The sequence below is a fragment of the Rhagoletis zephyria genome, unplaced genomic scaffold (genome assembly GCF_001687245.7).
Source record: "Rhagoletis zephyria isolate East Lansing unplaced genomic scaffold, Rhagoletis_zephyria_1.1 Rzeph_scaffold_00022, whole genome shotgun sequence".
Classification (NCBI taxonomy): Eukaryota; Metazoa; Arthropoda; class Insecta; order Diptera; family Tephritidae; genus Rhagoletis; species Rhagoletis zephyria.
Window position 1 is genome coordinate 395056 of NW_016157106.1, and position 23582 is coordinate 418637.

A 23582-nucleotide genomic window follows, 5' to 3' on the forward strand; every position below is an offset into this window, starting at 1 on the left:
ATGACTGTATGGTGTACTGTACTGTATGACGATGGGTACTGCGGCGACACTCAGATGGCGCCGTGTTCAATTCAGTACACTGCGCTATTGCGCTGGGTTAGGCCGCCGACACCACAGGTGGCGCTGGCGTTATTGAGCTAGCGCCAAAAAAATTGCGTAATTACCCATGGCTAGTGCATGGTTTGCAAAGCTGTCCCATATGAAAAACAGTTTTTAGCGTGCAAGGGATTTGCAAGACTCAGAAAATACCCCTATAGTATTTACGAAAAAATTATTGCTTTTACCTCTATACTCTTGGACAAGTATCGTCCCCACGACAGTCGGGTCTACGTAACCGGAACGACCCAGATTTATATTTGGCCAAGGACTGTCACCCAGCATCACTCCCCGAAAACTCTTTGGAGAGCTTGTATGCTGCTACAACAACGACAAGTATCGGTCCGCGGGTCGCTGCTTTTCGGTATTTTCGGATCACATCTTGTTGAGATAGCCAAGTCGTCAATATTCACCATATTCTGAAATTATTATTTCTAAACTGTATTTCATGCATTGTATGCATAGTAATAAAATATTTTTAAGTAAATATGTACACTTCACTAAAAAATATGCACCGCAAATTTACAAGGAAATTTGGGTTATGCTTGTGCGAAGAGAGTTATTTTACGAGCAAGTAAAAAGCACTAGCGGAAGTGGTATTCTTTATCTTCTAACCAGCGACTCTGTGCTCGCACTGCTTTTACTACGAATTTTTGGTTATGCATTGCACTTACCAGTTTTCTCCTAAATTCCATCGTCTAGGCAACTGCAACAAAGGAAAAATAAATGGTTAACAATCATAATGCCTCAAATTAGTTATAGATGTTGCAAAAGCACGTGTTGCAAAGTATCTAGACCACATAGTCCACCATATTAAATCAACCACATGGTGAGTCGTTGCATACACCTTTGCTTTGGCAGCAATTGCGAGTTCTACAATACGGCAAGCATAGACCGCATTGTAGTTATATAGGACTGCCTACAAATAATTATTGTAAGTTAAAATTGTAGCTGAAACCCATGGATCAAAGGCTATTATGCTCACCGAAGCACCCAAAATCACAGCACAATTTTCTTTGGCTAAAAGGTTTGTCCTTTGATGGTTATAAAAAAAATATCACCGGAGGTATGAATTTTGCGTTAGATATAAATGCCTCTGAAAACTCACCGACTCCGTACTAAAGGCATTCATGACGAAATATGTACACTTTCGCTTAATAAAAAAACACGAACACGTTTTTTTCATTGTAGAAACCTGGAGTTATGCTCGGTCTAGGTAGGAAAATACGAACACGTTCACCTTCCAGAAGATTAGAAAAAAGTGAAGAAATATTCACATTCCGGAAGCAAGCTGGCAGAGCAATGGCGGCTACGAGGTAGCAGCGACACCTAGTGCGAAAATTTGAACTAGCGTGGCCACCTTCCGAATGGTGGGTTTCACACTGGAACATTTCTGCCACCAGAACTACTCTGTTTGTGTGCAAGAGAGGCAGTGCGGTGGGTAAAGTTTCTCAAAAAGTTATTCCAGCTTCTACCCCGCTTTTGATCTTTTCGTTGCTTCCCATTTAAGAACCAAGGACTTGAATTCAATTAAAAATGACGCGTGTGGAAGCAAATAGAAAACACAAAAGAGAATGCGAAAAAATTGCTTTTAAGACTTGAAGTGTCTGAAAGACTAAGGTCGGTGTTATGCAGAAATTTTGTTTGGCAAACTGCGTGCAATTGTTGTTGCAGCAAACTCGGAGAGAGCGAGTTTGGCGACTCTCACAGCAAACTAATTTTGTTTGGTCAAACTGCAGCAAATTCGGCGTTGTCATACACAAAAATTTTAGACAATTGTTGCTATACACAAAATTCTCATTTCGTGTTGGCAATAGCCATGAAAACCATAATGAACGTGCAACCCTGTGCCAAACTCGACATAACCACCTCCGAGCAAACTAAGCAGCCGCCATTTAATTTGGCAAACAAAAGTTCGTCTGCATAACACCGACCTAAACTGGCAGTTCTGCTGCAGCGCAATAACACATGCACAACTACGAAAGAGCCGCTACGCAACTTTCAAGCGCAGAAGTTACAAAAGTTACAAATACATTCAAATGTCCTGTAATCGTGTTTCTTTAAGCTGATGCCAGATAAAACTTTGTAGCTTTGCGTGACATTTAGTTATAACTTTGCCAGCAAAGCGCCAGACGCAAAAGGTATGCCACAATGAGCGCCAAGAAAACAATGTTGTACCGCTTTTTTACTCATCAAAGTTGCTGTGGATTTTAATTATTTTGATTTAAAATTATCAGCAATGTAATTAAGTTTTATGTTTCTGCATGAAAACCCGAATTTGGACGAAACAAAATAAATATTAAACCGGCTGATTGTCAAAGCGCGCAAAAAGATGGGAGTTGACCATCTTTTCGCTTCGCGCTGCCGCTTCAACGATTTATGTGGCATGCTTTGTGCATTTTCATACAATTCATCTTATCTGTCAAAGCGAATCTGTCACGTAAAGCGAAGCAAAAGTTTTATGTGACATCAGCTTTATTGTCTTGACAGCATTGTCTAATGTAAACGCGCCGTCACGGCCGTCTTCACATGCTTGAAAATCTCGATAAACCATGACCAACTACACAAGATCTGACAAAATGGAGCAAAAGAAAAAAGTAATTTTCTGGCTCACGTTTGTAATTTCGGCGCCATGTTATTTTCTGTGAAAAGTTAACAAAGAATATGAAAAAAAGCGTAAAGAAAAAATGCAAGCAATGTTGTGCACATGTTTGTGCTTTGCATTTGCATTTGTGTTTTTGCATTCAATCACCGCGCACTTCATTTTAATTACATTTGCACAAAAAATCACTTAGGTCGGTGTTATGCAGAAATTTTGTTTGGCAAACTGCGTGCAATTGTTGTTGCAGCAAACTCGGAGAGAGCGAGTTTGGCGACTCTCACAGCAAACTAATTTTGTTTGGTCAAACTGCAGCAAATTCGGTGTTGTCATATACAAAAATTTTAGACAATTGTTGCTATACACATAAAATTGCCGTGATGCCGAAAGCCAGAGAACTTAATTTATGCTGTACGAGCTTCAAAGATTAGGGCACAGTTAATTGCCTATACGATATCATAAAAAATATATTAATTGTGCGCATTATGTACATCTGAAATTCTCATTTCGTGCTGGCAATAGCCATGAAAACCATAATGAACGTGCAACCCTGTGCCAAACTCGNAACATTCTCTCAATTTCGGTGTTTAAAAACATTTAAATCTTTAAAAAACTTGCTGAATAATTTCCTAAAACGTAATAATAAATAATCCAATAAGGAACAGACTTTTATTTTAATTTAATATAAAAATTTCATCGATGTTACCACCAGCACGCTTTCTTTCAAATGAAAATATGGCTGTCAAACTATCGAATTGCCTGCAATAGATGTCAAGCAATAAGCGCTGACATATATTGCAGCACATGAGAAATAGGCGGTCTCCATTGGAAATATATTTTGTGACATAGTTTTCACGACATCAGTGTTTTCCTGTGGAGACAGGGCCTTAAAAACAGAAATAGCAAACTTCAAAATTACGAACGTCACCCACTTTTTTTCTCAATTGCTATTATAAATGGCTGCTTCTCAACCGGTCGGATCTGTTCTAATTGGTTCATGCTCGATAAACGATGTTTCTACTCTGAAGAATTCTGCGAAATGAGAAAATACCTGTCAAACAACAAAAATGATAGTTGAAAGAATGCGAGATCTCGCAAACCGCTGGGTATGCGAGAAAAAGTATGGTTCGTACTTTTTGCGGTCTACATTTGCGTCGTCACACGAGCGAAATTTTCCATCACGTGAAGACGGCCGATGAAGACGGCCGGTAATAAAAAAAAAAAATTGGTGGCATCATAATTTGGACACATGTTTCGCCGGGAATAACGGTTTCAGTAACTGTGATGAAGCACAAATAAATTTTTTATTCATGAAAATCTCGCATCAACTTATGTTGCTCTGTAATAAAATTTGTGTAAAGTAGTGAAACAAATTTTAACAGGCGATTCTGCCTACTAAACTTTTGAAGATTGCAGAAACCCGATTTGCTTAGTTCTGTGACAGAAAACCGACAAAATCTGATTTTATGATGGCTTCCGAATTGGATAAATTTTTGGAAATGTCTCTTGGTACTATAATGCTTAGTTTGACCAAACTTGTGCCCATAATAATAAAACGTATATTTAGACGAGTATATAGCAACAAAGAAGGACGTTTTTCGCAACCTTGGTAACAAAAGCATCGGTGCTGCGTCTAAATCCACTATCAACACCGGACCTGCCTTTAAAGCTGAACGGCGAAAGTCTATAGATGATGAAGTTGAAGATGAAGACGAAGTTATGGATAATGAATCAGAATTACTAGGTGAGGGATCTTTTCTAAATTCCAGCGACAAATTAAACAAGTCTCTTGGGATGTGGCGCGGCCCGAGCGCTGAAACCAACTTTATTGATTTGGAATACATGAAGGATGATTTCGATGAGATGTTCAACGATCCTGAATTAAAGAAGTCATGCGAAGGGAACCCACTAAGTCAACAAAAGCAAAATAATCCAAAGGATTTACGAGAAAGAATTAATAATGGCCCAAATTCCAACAACAATAAAAATAATATGGGAGAAAGACGCACTAATGACCCAAATGCCAACAACAATAAAAATAGTGTACGAGAAAGACTTACTAATGGCCCGAGTCCCAATAAAAGTAACAATAATAATAACGCCAACACCAGCAAACAACAAAAAACACCAGTACAGGCACCAAATAAACAAAACAATGTTAATGCAAATGCTAATTGGCGTTCGAATATGCAAACGCAACACTCAATGTCTCTAACAAGTCTTAATACGGAAGGTGGCCTAAGTGGCAATGGGCAGTATCGTCGACGCTGGAATAATAACTTTCGGAGACGTAATAATGACGGATGTGGGAATCGCGGAAACGGATTTGTGAATATTGGCGCTAAAAACATGAATTGGAATAATAGTCGCAATGGAGGAGCTTCTGGGATGTATAACAACAACAATTCTATGAACAACGGACGTATACAACGTTCTAATCAACGCAGCAATGTGGATCTTAAGTATAGCGAAATACAAATTTCAATTATGATAAGTCGAATTCTTACAAGGCAGAGATAGCTAGCTTAGCGAAAATCGTTTTCTAGCTTCCCGCCCTAATTCATAATGTTTACAAACTTTAACTTAATTATTTTCAATTCTATTTAGGTTATATGTAACTAATGCATGCGATTTCTATACTCATTACGTTTTGCTATACAAATGTCGAATTGACCCAAGTTAATGCAAAACTATCGATGCACTTAGTATTTAAATATAATCTTTTGTATAATAATTAAAACTTGCATATTTTCAGCAAAAGAATTAAAAGTGTTCTGGAGCAAATCAATAGCACAGGTTCAATGTATCTCAATAGGCAGGCAGGTTCTGTTCGAGATTTGACTATTGAATGCCCAAGTATATCGTTTCCTGGTCGAATACCTACAGGCGGTCTACAAACTGCTGCACAGCCAATTCTACAAAACCAACAACAACAAACGCAAAGTGACTTGAAGTCTTTGCTAGGTGTTAACGAAAGTAATTTAAAAGCAGAAACTATGGCAATGTGGGCTGGAAAATTACTCGATTTGTTTCAATCTGGACAACAGCAGACTGTTCATAAACCCATCTACGACATACAAATTCAAAAGGAAATTCATCAGTTGCAGGTGCGTACATAGAATGAAAATTTTTAAACCCAAGCTGATTTGACATTACGTATATTATTTAGGGCAAACCCCTTTTTTATAAATGTCCTAGTGGCGAAGTTGTAAGTTCAGATGGCTCTGGCGTCGATAATTGCAAGGTTACACCAAGTTCAAGCGGTGTAACGCTCAACTATAGATTCGGCTGAAAGAAAAAAAAATCTTTCTGTACGTAATTATAAAAACAATTCATTAGGAAAATGAATTGCCTTTATACCTTTCTTTTATAGGAAACCAAGTTCTTTTAAGTTCCATTTAAACGCCTTTGTTATGCATTTATTTCTGTATTTACATTGAATTACAAACCGATAAATTAAAGTTGAATTTTTGCGTAATGTCAATGAATGTTTTTAATGTGTGTTTGAAAGAAGTGGGAGTACATCCAGACAAAATAGGACAAAGTCCGTTTTAAACGATAGTTTTTATTTGAAGTGATGTTAATATCGAAGCTGATAGGGTTGTTTTAATTCCTCCATTGCTGGGGTGTGGATGAAGAGTTTAAGAACCCGACGCAATATTTAACAAATATCCCTTTGTTGGATTGGTAAAAAGAACTCGCAACGAAAATATTCAAAGCAAATCCATATTGATAAAAATGCAATGCCACAACATGCATCTCCTATTCAGGGCTATCACATAATCCATCGTAGTCCGTTTTTTCGTGAAATCTGCGAAAATGCTATCACAGAATACGAATAGTCACGAACGTGGCGTATACTTTGAATATACACGTTCGAATCAATTCGGAATCAGTGATTGCATTTTCGTAGATTTCACGAAAAATCGGACTAGGATGGATTCTGTGATAGCAGCCCCCATTACGATTTTCGTAAAATTACGAATATATATTTTATTACTGAATCTGAATTGCTACGGCCAGATGTATTCAAATTGTGTGCTACTTTTGGATTTAGGGCCGGTTGCTCAACGCCTGGTTGACACTAATCATCGGTTAACATCAATATCGACGTTTTCGACTCCACGCATTCCAACAAACATTTATGTTTGAGCTCAACTTGAGGTTAAGTTGAAAACTAAGGTATTTCTCAAATCTCCAACGTTGTTTCACAATAGTACCTCAGGTGGAGGAACATATCGTTCTCAACAAAAAAGGCATTTTTCTTTGTATAAAAAAGGACTGTTTCTGAAGTTGAGAAATGCTAGTTCTCACTGAATTTGAAATAGTAAAATACCGTATACCTTTTTGATTGAAACGACATACATAGAAGAATTTAAGTATTAATTTTTCATTTTATTACAATAATTAACTTCACGTATACAGTCCGACAGTAATTTAGCCACTTGGTTCACTTCGCCTTTAATTTTCTTTCAAGATTATTTGAGGATACTTTGAAGATTATTTACTTTTTGTTGGTAATTTCCTCTATATAACTTTCGTTTTTCACTTGATAATTAAAAATTCGTTTCTATCACATTTTACGTATCTATGCGTCGGTTAGAGATGAGATGGAGAATGATGCTGGATATCAACTTGAGAACTGTGAATTTCTCCAAGGTTGGGATATCACACTGAGTCGGTAACGCCGATAACGATGTTTAACCGGGGATTAGTGCCAACCAGGCTTTGAGCAACCGGCCCTTAGTGATAGCATTCTCGTAGATTGTTACGGTTGCGAAGAACCGTTTTTTTTGCTTTATAAATAATTCTATTGTGAAATCAAACATTGCTAAGAAGAAGCAGACCATGTGTGCATTTGTAAATAAATAAAGTTTAATAGGCACCAAATAACAGGCGCTTATCACTAAAGGAACTGATAATGGCAACTCGTATTGGACGTTCATCTAAAAAATAAAAGCAATAGCTGCACTAAATCAAACACATATATAAATGTACATGCAGCTATGTCGGAGAGACCTGTATGTATAGAGACCAGTAATGTTCGAGAAGTCAATGTGAGAAGATCTTTGTAGGAACTGGTAATTGAACCAAACAGTAAACAACAATCTGTGTGCGCAGTGTTTTTGTTGAGATAAGACAAAAACGGATTTTTATTTTGAGCAAGCCACTCAAAATAATTGCGAAATTTTACAACGCTTCCGTACCCTTGAAATGCGGGTGGTTTCAGTATCAAAAACCGCAATTTTCGTTAATAGTACAACAGTAATAATTAAGCGAAGGAGGAAAGTGAGGGCGAAGTTCATTGGCGGCGCTCCATAATCACATACATATGTACGTATATTCATGTAAATGTTCAGACTTCGCACATGTACATTAGCCACTCGTATGGAATAATCCGCTTATTTGAAAACAAAAGGCGAAAGAAAAACAATTCGTTATCTTGAAATCGATTAAATATATGGTGAGTATGTTTCTTTAATTACATACATAGATTGCCCTTAAAGTAAATTCTATAAATATCTATATTTTTAGTAGCTGTGCTTGTTAGAATCAAGTGAAGTGGCGTTAACTATGCAAATATTTTTTTTTTAACATCTGAGGACGCGCAATAAATACGGCAAGCTACAATTATTAACATCTTTAGTGAAACCATACAACACATTAATACAACAACAATAGTTGTATACCGTCGCAGAAATAATTTTATCAACAGCTGCAATCGTTAAACTGGCGAAAGGAAGTATTTGGGAATTATTGATATTGATATTGCTAAATAATATTGTTATTACTGCGAGAAAAAAACAACAGAGGAAATGTTTAAGCCAACAACGCTAACTCATAAATTGGCAAAAGGTAAATCAAATTTATTTAGTTTTAGCCGACTTCACAAAAAGGAAAAGGTTATCAGTTCGTCAGATTATTTTTTTTGTTGTTTTTTTTTTTTTGTTTATGCATGGACCCCGTTAAGCAATTTCTATAATTCTTTTTTTTTTAAAGATGTGTAACAAATTAACGACAATTTTAAATTTGTATATAAGAATTGAAATCGGCTTTGTTTTCTGCTTAAAAATTACTTGTTAATCGACTTCAAAAAAGGAGAAGGTTATCAATTCGTCGGATAATATTTTTTATTTATTTTTTTATTTACATTGTTACCGTATAACTTTGGACCACGTCAATTGATTTTGATAATCTATCGGAAAGGTAGTGTCTCATAGGTGGTCCCATACTAATTTGGTTTAGATCCGATCATTGGATCATGAAAAAAATGACACTCCTAAATTTTTATATGCGAATTAAAGTCGATTGTGTTTTTTGCTTAAAAATTACTTTTTTTTTAATAATACTTGTTATCATAACACTTTAAACTTAGCTTTGTTGTATGTATAGTAGGGATGTTTCGAATGTAAAATTTTTTCGAATCTTCGGAATGCGAATATTAGGAATAACATTAAAAAAGCTATAATTAAGTTAAGTCATCGTTTTTATTACTTAAAATTTGTAAATTATTAGAACATTGAACGAGTGCTTAACCTAATCTTCTTCTCCGTATTTGGCGCTGTAACCGCCTAAGCGATTTTGGCCGAGTTCAAAAAATAACGCCAGTCGTTTCTCCTCTGTTCCAACTCACGTCAATTGGAAATGCCAAGTGAAGCCAAGTCCTTCTCCACCTGTTCTTTCCATCGTAGTGGGGGCCGCCCTCTTCCTCTGCTACCACCAGCGGGTTCGGAGTTGAATACTTTCAAAGCTGGAGCGTCGGTGTCCAAGTCAGCGGAGCCACTGTATTTTAGTTCGCTGGTGTATGTCCATGTCGTTGTAAAGCTCATACATCGTTCCATCGACTGCGGTACTCGCCGTCGTCAACGCGTAAAGGCCCGTAAATCTTCCGCAAAATCTTTCTCTCGAATACTCCAAGAGCCACCTCATCGGATTTATCATTGTCCATGCTTCTGCACCATATACCAGAGTGTGGTTGTCGTACGTCGAGAGAAGACTTTTACTCCTGAATTGCCTACTTAGTCCAAAGTAGCACTTGTTGGCAAGAGTGATTCTACTTTGGATTTCAATGCTGACATTATTATCGGTGTTAATGCTGGTGCCCAAGTAAACGAAATTCTCAACCTTTTCGAAATTATAACTGTCAACAGTGACGTGGGTGCCAAGCCGCGAATGTGCTGACTGTTTGTTTGATGACGGGAGATACCTCGTCTTGTCCTCGTTTACCACCAGACCCAGACGCTTTGCTTCCTTATCCAACTTGGAAAAGGTCGACGTCATCGGCATTAGCTAACAATTGCACGCTCTTGTAGTAAATGCTTAACGTATACAGTGTTTAAATCTAGTAGAGAAAGTTCAAAAGGGGCATATTACATTTCAAAAAAGTAGTTTTGCTGCCTTTTCTCCCATGAGGCGATTTCTTAGAGGCTCATATACAAGGCCGGATGCACTGAACAGTTGCTCACATGGAAGGCTGGCGGGTGGAGCGCTCAAATATCTGCGGGCCAGATCTGTCAACTTGTCGTATTTTTGTACGAGAGGATTTTCCCCGAGATGAGCTCGTTCTTCTTTAAGATAGGGCTTCAATTGAGCTTTAATTTTACATTTTGTAATATCTCCAGATTCTACATCTGAGCCTTCGCTTTCGCTGGAGGAATCTAAAATTATTTCTAGGTTGCTTATAATACTTTTAGCAGTACTTGTTGAGGGCCCATCAACGTTTAGCACCTGAAGCTAAAAGCCGGTTATTGTCCGCGCCCTGGTTAGACAGACTTAGAGCCATTCGCAAAACAATCGTATTATTTGATGCGATGCATGGTATCTATGTATGGAAGTATGGGTATTCTTGGAAACGCGTCAATGCCTCTTAAACGCGTAAACTACGTAAATAATTCGATTTTCCATACAAAATGAAGTAAGTTTACGAGGTTTACATGGTTACGAGGCATTTACGCGTTTTGATGAATTGCCCTTATATATATTGTTGGAAAAGGTCAGACTGCCTCTCAATGGTTTTACTTAGTTATGTTTTTATCATGGCTCCATCTCTTACAAAACCCATATCCAAGTTTAAAACTTTGTAGGAAACTAAAAACAATGCCAAGAATTTCCACCCAAATTTGAATCTTTTTTCACAAGTGCTAAATGCAGCAGCATGGTTCGAACTACATATGTATGTAGGAAAGGTTCAATGGCAGATTCTGCAAAAGTTTTGTTTCAATGCGAGTCGTACATATTGTTTTACATACATGCGTACTTATCTGTAAAGTTAGTGTGTAAAAACGCGACGTCACGTATATATATTTGTACTATCAATTAATGAATTGATAACGCAAGCGATCGCAGTCAATCGAAAGTTTAGGACCATATCGAGCCCTAACCGCCAAAATAACGTAAGCGACATTTTTTTCAAAATTTTCTTTTTGATGCAGAAATATTCCTAGAGCATCTAGATACATTTCTGCATCAAAAAGAAAATTTTGAAAAAAATGTCGTTTACGTTATTTTGGCGGTTAGGGCTCGATATGTATGTACATACGAATATTTTCATTTAAAAGCGTATAAGTAGGTATTAAAAAAATTTTGGAGAACGTGATGGGTTACTTAAAATATATACATAAATACTTACATATGTAATTAAATTTGCATTCATTTATAATTCCTTACCCAATAATCAATGCATAGTTTAAAAAATATACACACATGCATGGTATTTGGAACATGGAATTTTTACAATGAATCCAAAATTGCAGAATTAACTCAAGTTTTTCAATATCTAAAGTAAATAAATGTTACAAACCCACAGTCTCTAACGTTAGATAAACATTTTCTTTTACATTAGATTTCTAATGTATGTACATAGTTTTCTGATGTTTTCCGAAGGTTAGAAAACTATGTAAAATTCGATTAGAAAATGACTAGAAAAAACTAGACATTATAAACCAGTTAGAATTCAACGTTAGAATACGATTAGATATCTAACCCTTTTCTCGATATCGAGAACTAAGTCCTCTTTTTGTAGATATTATAGCATTATCTCGACAGTTTTCCTAGTCATTTTCTAACCTTCTACCCTAGAGAAACACATAGAATCAGTTCTCTAACCTAAATGTTTGTTGTATATTCACTTTATAAAGACCAAGGTACATTCAACAGGTAGTATCAGTAGAGCAGCTGATTTGATTTATTTTCAAATTATTTGGTCTCGAAAATGTCAAATATTTTTAATTTTTTCTCACAAAAATTCTGAATTGTTAAAATCCATTTGCATGTGAAACCTTTTTCCATACAAAACAAGCGATTGAATAGCAGCTTTTGGAACGTTCGCCCAACTCAGCAGCACGACCGCTGATTACTGGGCCTTGCAAAGGATGGATCAATGCTTCGAGAAGCAAACAAATTTACTAGGAAAGAAAGTTGCATCAATTTTTATTTTTTCCAATTTCAATTTTTTATTTTTTATAATTTTTTGTATTTCACATGGCACGCTTTGATTTAGAAGAAAAAATTCAGAACAGTTTTTGACACTTTCGATACCAGAAGCAACAACAAAATACACGCAAATGTTGTTTTTGCTCTACTGATACTACCTGTTTAATGTGCCTTGATAAAGACTTTCATTTTCAAATTTTGAGAAAGTATCAACCATGATAAAAATATAGTAAGGTAGAACCGCTGAGAGTCACTTTTAAAATTCTTGACGTTTCCAAACAATTTAATTTTTAAATTTACTCACAAACTCACACACACATTTTCATTTTCAATCTCAAGCAACAACAATTTCGAACAATTTCAATTTTTTATTTTCACTTTTATATGATTTTAAAATGTTGGCAAACTTCAAAAAAAAATCATGGCCGACAAATTGAGAGAACGGTTCTACCTTGCTATGTTTTTATCATGGTATCAACAATATATCATTATTAACCTAAATAATTTACTTTAATAAAAGCTCTGCCAGGATCGATAGCCGGCCCACATACATACATATCTGTGCATATCTGACAAAACAACTTGTGACGAGTGAGGTTATTTTCTCTTATGATATTTTTATTTTTAATCGATAATACGATTAGTTTAAGATGCTATATTAATGAAAGTTATGTAAATAAAATTGTAAATTTTTAATTTGAAGTTTCTTATATTTTCCGTTAAATTCCAACCTACCGAAAGCAAATGAGTTGTTTTGTCAAAAGCGCACAGATATGTACAACGCTTATACATACGTAAATGTATGCACAAGTAGAACTACATATTTATGTATGTAATAAAGGTTCTCTATTTTCAGATTATCGCGCATGGCGCAAATTCAGCAATCATAACAAGGATGCTGGTGAGGGTATGGCCAAATATCCACCACCCCAATTCAAATTACAACGTGCGCTTATTATAACCAAATTTTCACGATATGAATTCGAACAGATGCGCTATCCAAAACTCAGTCGTGAAGAGTTGGAGAAAAGGCTACGCGATCGTGGCACCGACTATGAGATGTTAATGTATCTCCATAACTTACATAAGGATTTTGAAAGAAACGTGGTACATAGCTTTCTAGATGTTGGCTGCGAAGTGAAAGTGGCTAATAGGTAACGGTAGTATTTAGTCTGAATGTTGCATGCCATTTGTACGCATCATTTACATATAAGGTCGACGGCCCAAAATGTACTTCAGCGGTAAAGCTTCGATCCTTAGAAACGTATGAAAACGTTCTTTAATTTGATGCAGTAACTAATTTTGTGAGTGCCGAAGCATTGGTGGCAAAGTACACTAAAAGAGTCGTCGGGCTAACCTTTTCTCTGAACATACATACATTAAATTAAAAGCAATTCAAAAAGCATAACCGCTAAATGTAAATAAATCATTTTACATAGCAAAGAAAGTGCATGCTTATGTCTTTAATATTTCATTTTTAACCAACTCATTTCTATGCATATGCATATTGGTTATATTCTTAACAAACATACATAAATAAGTAAGTACATTAGACTGTCCCAAAAAACCAAAGTTGGTTTTTTCTAACGCATACCCCCTCATTTCATAGGGTTTGTCTTAAAAACACGTGCCGACTTGCAGTCAATGTTATCAGAATAATCTTTGTGCAGTTCACGTGTTTTGTTAACTTATCCTTTTGGAACATGTCAAAAATATCCTTTAAAAATATTATCCTCTAAATATGGGAAACATCGAAATTTTCGCATTTCCAAACTTAACTAACTAAAAGTTCAATTAAAAGTCGGCAAGGGTTATCGTTATCCTTCGGCCATAAAACTTCGTGTATATGCTATTTAGGCTAAAAAGCACAAATACGGAGGGTATGCATATCAATATTTTCAAAATTTTTTTTTTTCTATATATTCTTGGGACAGTCTAATGTACATACATGCACACTATTAAACCAATTCGATTTTTTTTTCTTATCTCACGTGATCCAAAATTTTGCAACCTTTTGTGTCTTGTTTCAAATTTAAATTAATATCCATAAATGCATATGTGCCTGCGTTTGTCTGAATGATTGATGGATGTTTGAATTTACTAAAATTAGAGTCGAATTTAGAAGCTCCCTAAGCAAGGAGATAATGAAATGGGCGGATTTGATTGTGCCTGTTGGTGGCGATGGCACCTTCTTGCTTGCAGCCGGACGCGCTAGTCCACTTTTTGCACAGAGTCAACAGAAAACACCCATTGTTGGCTTTAACTCAGATCCACAACGATCCGAGGGTCGATTAATGTTGCCAAAATATTATACAGAAAATACAGCAGATGCGGTGGCCAGGATAAAGAGTGTAAGTTCGAACTGCATGTAAATAAATATATTATTTATTTGGTTGGTTTAATGCTTTGTGATACTTTGCTTTAATTCACTTAAAAATTTTAGGGCGATTTCCAATGGATGTATCGTACACGCATTCGTACTTCTATACTTGGCAATAATGGTAAAATCCCCGAGTCTACCGATTTATATCGCCACACTGTAACCAAAATGGAACAAGAAAAGACTGAACCGGAATATTTGAGTAAGTCATGGGCGTTGCGATACAAGGCGAAAATGAAGCGAGTTCTGCCCTATTTAGCATTGAACGAGGTTAGAATTCTTATAGTAAATGTAATTAAAATTTTATAATAAAGTTTTCATTTTAGGTTTTCATTGGCGAACAACTTTCAGCACGTGTATCACATTTACAATTAGTGATCAACCATCAGGATATAGACAATAAAACAAAGTGTTCTGGATTATGCGTGAGCACTGGAACAGGATCGACTTCATGGCACACGAGGTAGAAATGCATACATATTTATATTCAGAATTATTTGGAAGTTTCCCCATTTTCATTCTCGTTTTTCAAAAACAAAAATGCTCAGCTCAGGAACTAGTACCAAAAACCAAACCAAAACGGTGAATTAAAAAAATTATTTGGTCATGGCGCCATGTATTTGGTTCAAGATGGATTAAGTTTTAGGCTGTTTAGTGCTAGATTATTGTTGCAATAGCGGCGATTTTTAATACTCTCTTTCCAATACCCTTTCCAAATTTCAGCGTTTTGTGTCTGCACTAATTTACTTATGTCTCTTACAAAATGTTGACGTTATATATTTAGCGATATTAAAAACTTTTTTTTTAATATTTTAATAAAAAAAAAGATGGAAAAAGACGAAAAACTACTTTTTTTCTTTTAATCTCATTTCAGCATAAATCGCATTACAACCCAACAAGTTGAGGATCTGGTACGTATATTGCCCATAGACGAGCCCGGCGGCGGCAGACCAATGCCTGCTTTTGATGCTGACGCAATTGCAACTCAATACAATCAAAATTTACGCTTTGCGCCTGGTACTAAAAACAAAAAGAAATATTTTTTTCATTTTTCTATTAACATTAGTTTTCATGCTATTTTTTTCTAGATGATCCACGCTTGTGCTATTCAATACGCGAACAAATTTGTGTTGGTGTTTGGCCAAGTCCAAAGGACTTCAAGGCGCGCAGATTCGTGAATAGCTTATTTGTGAAGTCACGTTGCATTGATGCGAGTAAGTAATTATGGGCTTGTTTAACCATCAAAATGTATATTTTTATTACATGTTTGTATCTTTTGCTTTAACAATTGCTAATAAGGCTCACAATGCTTTCCTTTGTTGTGGTTTTGACGGCTCTTTATATACTATTTGTAATTTAAATACTCATAGAAACGCAACACTTGCAGCGTTAATTTACTTTGTAAACAAATCATAAATATACCAACCATTGAAATGGTCACAAATAAATGAAATGGCACATCCAAAACGTACATGGTCCAGACAATTTCAAAAATATTTTCCGCCACGGCAGTAATGCTATAGAAGTTCCAAAGTATGCATGGTAGTAGAAATTTTCGATTATATCGCTTCTATGAAATAAAAAAATAAACGAAATGCATAAAAATCGGGGACACCCTAAATTAATCTTTAGTTTCTTTTTACCGGATTTAAGATGGCATTTGCGGCCAGCGTGTTGAATATTACTGTTAACAGTCGAAAACACAATCCAAATTTCGGCAATATAGTCGGCTCGATCAACTCCTGTCCGAAGCGACTTGCTATTTCAATGCCTAAAAGTATAATATTATATCCAAGCTATATAAATGCAGCCGGATGTACAAACCATTGAATTTGTAGTTCCAACCAACATCTTGATTTGCTATCAGTAGCACAATGGCATAGTTGTACACTAGCAGTTTTACTGTTTCCGTTTGAAATTCAAATAGCAAACTGGGATTCTACAAAATAGTTCAATTGCCATTTCAAGGTCTTGCCATTAAATCTATGGCTCATGCCACACACTTAACTAAATTAAGATATGTTGCTTACCCTAAATAACGACTTGCATTTACTGAACGACGACTGCTGCACTGGTTGTTTTTCTAACATGTTTTCGTTTTATTCAGACAGTTGTCAGTCATGTTCAAATTTTTCTCAATCGTTTATTATATTTACTTTGTCACCTGTCCTTTCAATTGATTAAAAAAGCATGTCATGCTCCAAATATGTTTAATTTTCTTATCATTTGGATATTTTTTCAACACTTTCAGATCTTGTGATCGATGGTAGCATTTCCTATCCATTCAATGATGGTGCGAAGGCGTTACTGGAAGTACATCCAGAGGATGCACTGCTTACTATATCTCTGGATTAAGCAATAACTATTACTTGTTAGATTTAAGAGCGTTTCTTAAAGTGCACACAACCATGACATTTTGGATTGCTCTAGGGTATAGGATATACCTATTTATATAGGATATGCATAAACAACTTAAAATATGTACATACACACATATGTGATTTAAGCTTTCAATAAGTTTGGGTGTAAAGTGTGCAGCACGTTTAGAGTAATTCTTTTTTACTGTTATCGTATAAGCTACTAAAATGTACGTACGTGTAAATACATACTAAGCTCTAATAAAACTTGCATGTTTCTGAAAATAAAACATTTCTTCATTTAGTCGCATTATCCACGATTATACGAATTGCTATCTTATGAAATGGTCGAACAAAGTTTACCGTACTATTATTCATTATGTACATACAGACATGCATATGTGCTGGCAATAGTTAATGGTAAGTTATGTTATAGATAAAGTAAAGTAAAACATTCCCCGTGATATACACACTTGGAACCTTCTTTAAAACAAATTAATTACTTCAAATATGTTAAGCACTTTGCTTCTTATTTTTATTTATGGTGTTTTTTTTGCTATTCAAAGGTTTTGCACTCTTATGCGATTTTTTTTTAATTATTAGTTTTGACTTGTGTGCTAAATGTAATCCTTTATTTGTTTTGCCAGTCGTTTGTTCCCCATTTTTTCCATTGTCATCATTTCCTTTGAGCGTCTTGGATTTTTTACGTTTCTCAAATCTTTTAGCATCAACAGTTATGAAACGTTCATCTTGCGTAAGCGCTGCTTCTTTTTCAGCCCATTCCTTCTGGCGCTCTTTACGTTGGCGACGAGCTTCACGTAATTTATCTCGTTGCTTTTTACGAAAACTTAATTGGACGATTATTTATATATGTTAATATACTTTTTAATAAATATTAACATATTTTAAGAAATACAACTTACGCTTCCTCCATAGCATCGGGATCTTTGCCTTCCAAAATCCACTGTTTGCGCCTATAGTTCTGAGCACGTTCGTCGAAATCGTTATTATCCAATTGAATTTCCGATTCACGCCGCGTTACATTAACTTGCATAAAAATACGTTCTACCATGCGTTCTACAATGTCAAACGATATGCATACATTAGCATGAATCTAACAAATTATTCAAGAAATACTACACGCACGATCAAGAGGATGTTCTGTTAGTTTAACATTTATCGCTGCTTCTATCTCACCAAGCAATTCCAAGTCTCTTGGAAATCTGAATATAGAAATTGCCATTCCCTTACGTCCCGCACGTGCTGTCCGTCCAACACGGTGTATATATTCTTTTGGAGTACGAGGTAGGCGATGATTGATTACCAGTTGTACACTCGGAATGTCCAGCCCTCGTGCTGCTACATCAGTAGCGATGAGGGTACGAACATGGTTGGATTTAAATCGATTTAAAGCGGCAACTCGTTCCTTCTGACGCATAAATCCATGTAAGCAGACATTCTCAATGCCCATATTTTTTAAGGTCATAGACAGCAACTGGCAGTATCTAGAAGATTGTGGTTAAGAATTCATTGTTTAATCACCCATTAATATTTGTTTTACTTCTTTGTGTTGGTGAAAATCATGACATTTGCATTTTCATCGTCCTCGCGGTATTTTCGCAGCGCTTCAATTAATACCATATCACGATCGTAGTCAGCACAAAGCATATAACGCTGATCAAGTGTATCAACCGTTGCTACATCAGACTCTTCTGACCACTCAAAACACTGCAAAAGATTATATTCCATATATTAAATTATCCCTTCTAATAGCTACATATCTGATATACATCTTGTGCAATGGGGAATATACTTGATTCCTTCATAAAATCCTTCATCGTCGCCGAGAAGAAAAGATTTTGTCTCTCTTGTGGCAAGCAACGTTCAATTACAGCTAAACTTTCGTCGAAATCTCCATTTAACATACGATCTGCCTCATCTACTACCAAATACTTAAGATTATCGAAGGAGAAAGTATCACAACCAGTTAAATGGTCTGCTAGTCGTCCTGGCATGGCAACAACAATATGTGGACGTTGCATGAGTTTTTGGCTTTCGACCATTTGATCAGTTCCGCCTGAAACGACACATACTCGCACACCCATGGGCTGACCGGCAACCAAAAACTGCTCCGAAATCTAAAGTCGAAAAAGTTCAAACAAAATTATCTTAAAGTAAAATATCACCAACTGTTGTTACCTGATAAGCTAATTCATGTGTGGGTGTTAGTACCAATGCAAAATGGCTGGTTGGCTCCTCACTCAGTTTTTCTAGAATAGGTAGTGCAAATGCGAATGTTTTGCCGGAGCCAGTCTTAGCGGCACCAATGCAATCACGCCCGTTGAGTATTGCTGGAATGCAATTTTGCTGTATGGGCGTAGCAGTTTTGAGTCCTACAAGTGGAAGTTCTATTTCAATTGACTCTTTTTTTGGGGCGCATATACTTTTACTTACCCAACTTTTGCAGTTGCTTTGTCAACCATGGTCGTAAGCCCAAAGTGGCAAAAGGACTTGTATCCCTTTTAAACATTTCGAACAAAAATATTCATCAACAAAAGTAAGTTTTTTCTAGGAAGGTAAACAAACGTGTTTGGGCCAACAGCTGATAATGCACATGGTGTGGTGAATTTCGTGAGAGTTGCCAGCTGTTTAAAAAGAATTTGTTAACAGTGCGCTACCACCAAAGAACGTAAATGTATAACAAAGAACGTAAATGTCCCTGCAAAAATCGCGACTACTCCATGCATGCATGTAAGGAGTACTCCCGAAGGACCAAGGAGTACCCAAAATTAACCACAATTCATATAAAAAATATGGTCCAATTAACATTGCGATGTCCTAGGGCAGGACCATATACTCCATCTCTGCATTACATCAGAGTAGCACAAAACTACTCCCAACATACTCCAATGACATTATCGTTATATTTTTTCGTTTGTACACGCTTTTGTTCTTCACTTCGCAGATGCTTTTTTTGAAATTAATAAAAACCAGAAACAAAAATTAAAAATTACATGTTGCCTCTGACGACATTCGAACCCGAACATGCTGGGAGCTAAGAACTAACAGCTAGCATCTCTACACGTTCAGCTACAGCCAGACATGCAAATGTACTTTCAAATGCTTAACTTCAATCACATTTCGTTAAAACACGAGCAGTGATCGGGTAACAATAAGCTGGCGCAGAGACACGAGTTGGTCCGCTACAGCATGACAGAGGAGCACTTTTGTAAGTACTCCAATATACCACAAATAGACTACATGGTCCAACGATTTTTGCAGGGGTATAACAAAGAACGTAAATGTACATTTATACATTTACGTTCTTTGCATATACAAATAAAAAAAATTTGTACTTGAAATCATTCTTTTGTATAATTAGAATTTATAAAAGTTTATCTGATATATTAGACAAACAAATAGCCGTATATCCTGCTTGTATTTAGCTTTGTTTCCAAAGCAATCTTATGCAAACGCTTATAACCGGATTAATTCAGGTTTATTATATAGGGAACCATCTAATGCACTTAGTTTAATTTGTGTATTACTTTTTTGCAGTGTTTGCAATTGACAAGTAAACCATAATTCATCTAAAGTTAATTATACTCACTACGAATTCACTTAAATTTATTGTCCCAGAATCACAAAATATCCTCTGCTTATTAAATCAGCAGCACTTAATAAATAACGAAATCCCAATACTTTTAAGTGAATTTTATTTACTTATAAAATTAAAGAAGCAAATGTGGCCTTGCTCCATTCGTCACACTTTCTTGGAACGGACAGTATTTATAAACCACTTCAAAGGTAAACAAAGTAAAATTTATATACTTTTTATATAAAACAAGATTAACATACGCGCTCCGTCGATAGTTATGAAGAACATAATTATTGGAACATTTGGAGCCGCATTTGTTCTTGTGTCTACTCTCCGGTAGACTTTTACTTCTTGGCGGTTTGGCCAATCTTAGCCTTGGCAGTACCACGCACCTTCTTCATTCGGTTGCGGCGTTCCTTACGCTGTTTGCGGGTCTGTTTCTTCTGTTCGAAGAGTCCATGACGCGCCAGACGGTATTTAGGTTCGAATTTCTTGGCATAGTCCAAGGTATCGTAGATAAGCGCGAAACCAGTTGAGCGGCCACCACCGAAATTGGTGCGGAAACCGAAAACGAAGCACACATCTGGTGTCACTTTGTACATAGCGGCGAGTTTTTCACGGATGTCTTTTTTGTTGACTGAAGATAAACCTGGATGCAGCACATCGCAAACCATTTGTTTGCGGGCGAGCAGGCGGTTGGTCATGAACTTGCGGGTGCGAATAGTGGCGGTTGTACCGGACATTTTGCAGCTGTTCTGTAAATAAAGGTATAACAATTATAGGAAAGTGAAAAGCGTTTGAGTAAATAAAATTGTGTCCAGCGTCCAATGCTCTACATCGGCAACATAACCTCACAAAAGCCCGATTTGACATTTGCATACAACGGAGGAATCATATATCCACGTGTGCTCCAACGACGAAGTGGAATATTTCAGTTACAAATTCACTGTTTCCTTGTGCAGCAGTTACGCCAGACACTTTTTAAAAGAATTACTTGGGACATTTTGCAAAAATTACCTGTTAAAACACTTGAAAAGTATTCAAACACGTCTTTAGCACAGGCACGACTTTTTGAGAAAGGAAGACATGCTTCTTCGTTTGACGTCATATTGGCAGTACTGAAATGTCAAACTGACAGTTCTAATTGCAGAGTGGTTACATTTGCAGGGTTGATTTGACATTTTTTGGTAATTAACTATTTGAATAAAAAATAATAAAATTGCGACTTTTTGTGCGTAGTTTAGATTTTAACTTGTATTATTTAAAAATTGAATGATTAAAGTGGAACCGGGAATATGAAAAACGTTATAAAAGACTATGATGGATATTAAATTTAATGGATTCGGGCGACACGGCTGGCGGGATAAGACTAGCGCTTGACAAGAACCAATTAGATTTTTGATTTCTGCAACATTAAAAATTGACGCAAACGATTTTTCTAACCACGGTCACCTCTCGACAATTTACGCTGTGAGAGTAGAAGTGGCCTAACCCAAATTTTTTTGTACTTACTATTTTAAGTAGTTCAGTACCAAAACAACTAAAGAAGTACAAATTCGGGCGAAACCGAACTTTACATACCCGCGGCAAGTATTAAATATCGTTTTTCACCCTTCAACGAAATGCATGATAAGCAAGAGTTTTTCTCAATAGTTTCGATAATATGCTTTGATATATTTAAGTAATTGGACCAAGTTTGGTGGAAATCGATAAAGCGATTATCGATATACACTTATGTAGGCATAGGTGGGTGGTATCACGCCCATTTTCCCAAAATCTAGAATCTTGTTTCTTGTTAAGTTATTGCTATAACTTTGAGTAAATTGGCGTCTGTAGTTATTGGAATGTCGGAGTTTTCGTATTTCTGAAATATACCGTAAGTGGGCGTAATTTTAGTCCGATTTAAAAAAATTATCAACATATTCCTTTTCTGCGGCAAGATTAATAACTGTACCGAGTTTGGTAGAAATTAATAGACCAGTTACCGAGATACATATATCGAGCCCTAAGTCTAGGTTCAGACAGAGAAACTTTTGTTGCGGCAACTCCTTACTTGTGGGAGAGGGCACCGAGTTGCTAGTGCTCGGGCAACACGCTTTGTGCTCTCGTTCGTCTGAGTAATTCTAGTTGGCCGTTCACAGCTGACAACAACAATTATGTACAAAAGAATTGCTCTGTGTGAACCCGAAGAGCAACACCAAAAGAGAAATTGCCGAAAATGAGCAACAAAGGTTTCTCTGTGTGAACCCAGTCTAACCGCCAAAAAGCTTTAAGCGACATTTTTGCCAAATATTCTTTATGGTGCAGAAATGTGTTTAGATCAGAGGTGGGCAGCCTCGGCAGAGCATTTTTGTAGTGTGCATGCAATCGATGTCACTGTGTGCGTGGGAACAAGTCGTGCAGTTGAATGAAGCTTTCGCGGCCTTTTCAAGGATAGCGTATATGTATACCAGGGAAGCCAACTCGTGGGGAAGTTTTTGTGGGCAATTCTAAAACAAACATTTCTAGCCACTTAAAACATGCACTTTATTATGTTAGAATTGAGTGAGCTACAAAACCTTCAAAAATCTTTCTAGAGAATCTAAATAAAATGCTACAAATTTTTACGAAAGTTATTTGAATGTTTTTTTTTTTGCATATTGCACAAAGTTTTAAACTTGGATTTATATGGGTTTTGTTAAAGAATATTAAAGCTAAAAATAACTCAAATTAAAAAAAAAATATGAAAACTGGTCTATATTTGGGTCGCCTGAGATCTTTTCGACCACTGTATGTAAGTAAATAAATATTATATGTAAACTTTTTATTCGTTATTTGTTAAATAACTTTATAAGCTCGAGGAGCATTTCTCCATCATAAGGAAAATTTAGAAAAAATGTCGCTTGGAGTGGTTCATAAAAACTCTCTTTTTGGAAATTCAGAAACGCTACATCAGAATATTTTTATTTGTGATAAAAAAAGAGAAACGTTTTTTTATTAAAACGATATGTAAAAACCACATTTTTAGCTGCATTTCAACATGTCAAGAAAAAAAAAATTTAGAACATCAGCGTTTTTATAAAAACCCGTTTTATAATGAACTTCTGTAGCATTATAAGAAATGTTGTGTTTATTTTTTAT

The 23582-nt window shown here is 36.1% G+C and overlaps 5 protein-coding genes across 11 annotated transcripts; 2 read left to right on the forward strand and 3 right to left on the reverse strand.

Moving 5' to 3' along the window:
- The first annotated feature begins 1460 nt into the window (after positions 1-1460).
- LOC108362338 (putative uncharacterized protein DDB_G0286901) lies at positions 1461-5988 on the forward strand. The gene is made up of 5 exons (XM_017615271.1): positions 1461-1533; positions 4112-4204; positions 4263-5157; positions 5451-5802; positions 5865-5988. Exons 2-5 carry the CDS (start codon positions 4162-4164, stop codon positions 5985-5987), a joined length of 1413 nt encoding a protein of 470 aa, XP_017470760.1. The 5' UTR covers positions 1461-1533; positions 4112-4161; the 3' UTR covers position 5988.
- A 1541-nt stretch (positions 5989-7529) lies between these two features.
- On the forward strand, positions 7530-17154 carry Nadk2 (NAD kinase 2, mitochondrial). 6 transcript variants are annotated; one of them, XM_017615385.1, is made up of 9 exons: positions 7530-8159; positions 8231-8551; positions 12969-13281; positions 14238-14478; positions 14571-14777; positions 14834-14970; positions 15382-15418; positions 15596-15721; positions 16759-17154. In XM_017615385.1, the coding sequence occupies exons 2-8, from the start codon at positions 8512-8514 to the stop codon at positions 15683-15685; spliced, it is 1065 nt and encodes a 354-aa protein (XP_017470874.1). In that variant the 5' UTR covers positions 7530-8159; positions 8231-8511; the 3' UTR covers positions 15686-15721; positions 16759-17154. The 6 variants fall into 6 exon arrangements, with proteins under 6 accessions (XP_017470874.1, XP_017470862.1, XP_017470855.1 ...); XM_017615373.1 differs by having other exon boundaries at positions 7531-8159; positions 14250-14478; positions 15382-15524; XM_017615366.1 differs by having other exon boundaries at positions 7532-8163; positions 15382-15524.
- LOC108362429 (uncharacterized) lies at positions 15730-16704 on the reverse strand. The gene is made up of 4 exons (XM_017615399.1): positions 16538-16704; positions 16332-16446; positions 16151-16278; positions 15730-16077 (listed from the first exon to the last, which is right to left on the reverse strand). Exons 1-4 carry the CDS (start codon positions 16595-16597, stop codon positions 15853-15855), a joined length of 528 nt encoding a protein of 175 aa, XP_017470888.1. The 5' UTR covers positions 16598-16704; the 3' UTR covers positions 15730-15852.
- Positions 17155-17251: 97 nt separating the features above from the next.
- On the reverse strand, positions 17252-19526 carry Dbp45A (putative ATP-dependent RNA helicase Dbp45A). The gene is made up of 7 exons (XM_017615334.1): positions 19319-19526; positions 19064-19257; positions 18655-19002; positions 18426-18592; positions 18011-18369; positions 17788-17941; positions 17252-17711 (listed from the first exon to the last, which is right to left on the reverse strand). Exons 1-7 carry the CDS (start codon positions 19392-19394, stop codon positions 17378-17380), a joined length of 1632 nt encoding a protein of 543 aa, XP_017470823.1. The 5' UTR covers positions 19395-19526; the 3' UTR covers positions 17252-17377.
- Positions 19527-20563: 1037 nt separating this feature from the next.
- On the reverse strand, positions 20564-21570 carry RpS24 (ribosomal protein S24). Of its 2 annotated transcripts, none has more exons than XM_017615509.1 (2): positions 21480-21570; positions 20564-21217 (listed from the first exon to the last, which is right to left on the reverse strand). In XM_017615509.1, the coding sequence occupies exon 2, from the start codon at positions 21203-21205 to the stop codon at positions 20807-20809; it is 399 nt and encodes a 132-aa protein (XP_017470998.1). In that variant the 5' UTR covers positions 21206-21217; positions 21480-21570; the 3' UTR covers positions 20564-20806. The 2 variants fall into 2 exon arrangements, with proteins under 2 accessions (XP_017470998.1, XP_017471004.1); XM_017615515.1 differs by lacking the exon at positions 21480-21570 and having other exon boundaries at positions 20564-20736; positions 20768-21217.
- Positions 21571-23582: the final 2012 nt, after the last annotated feature.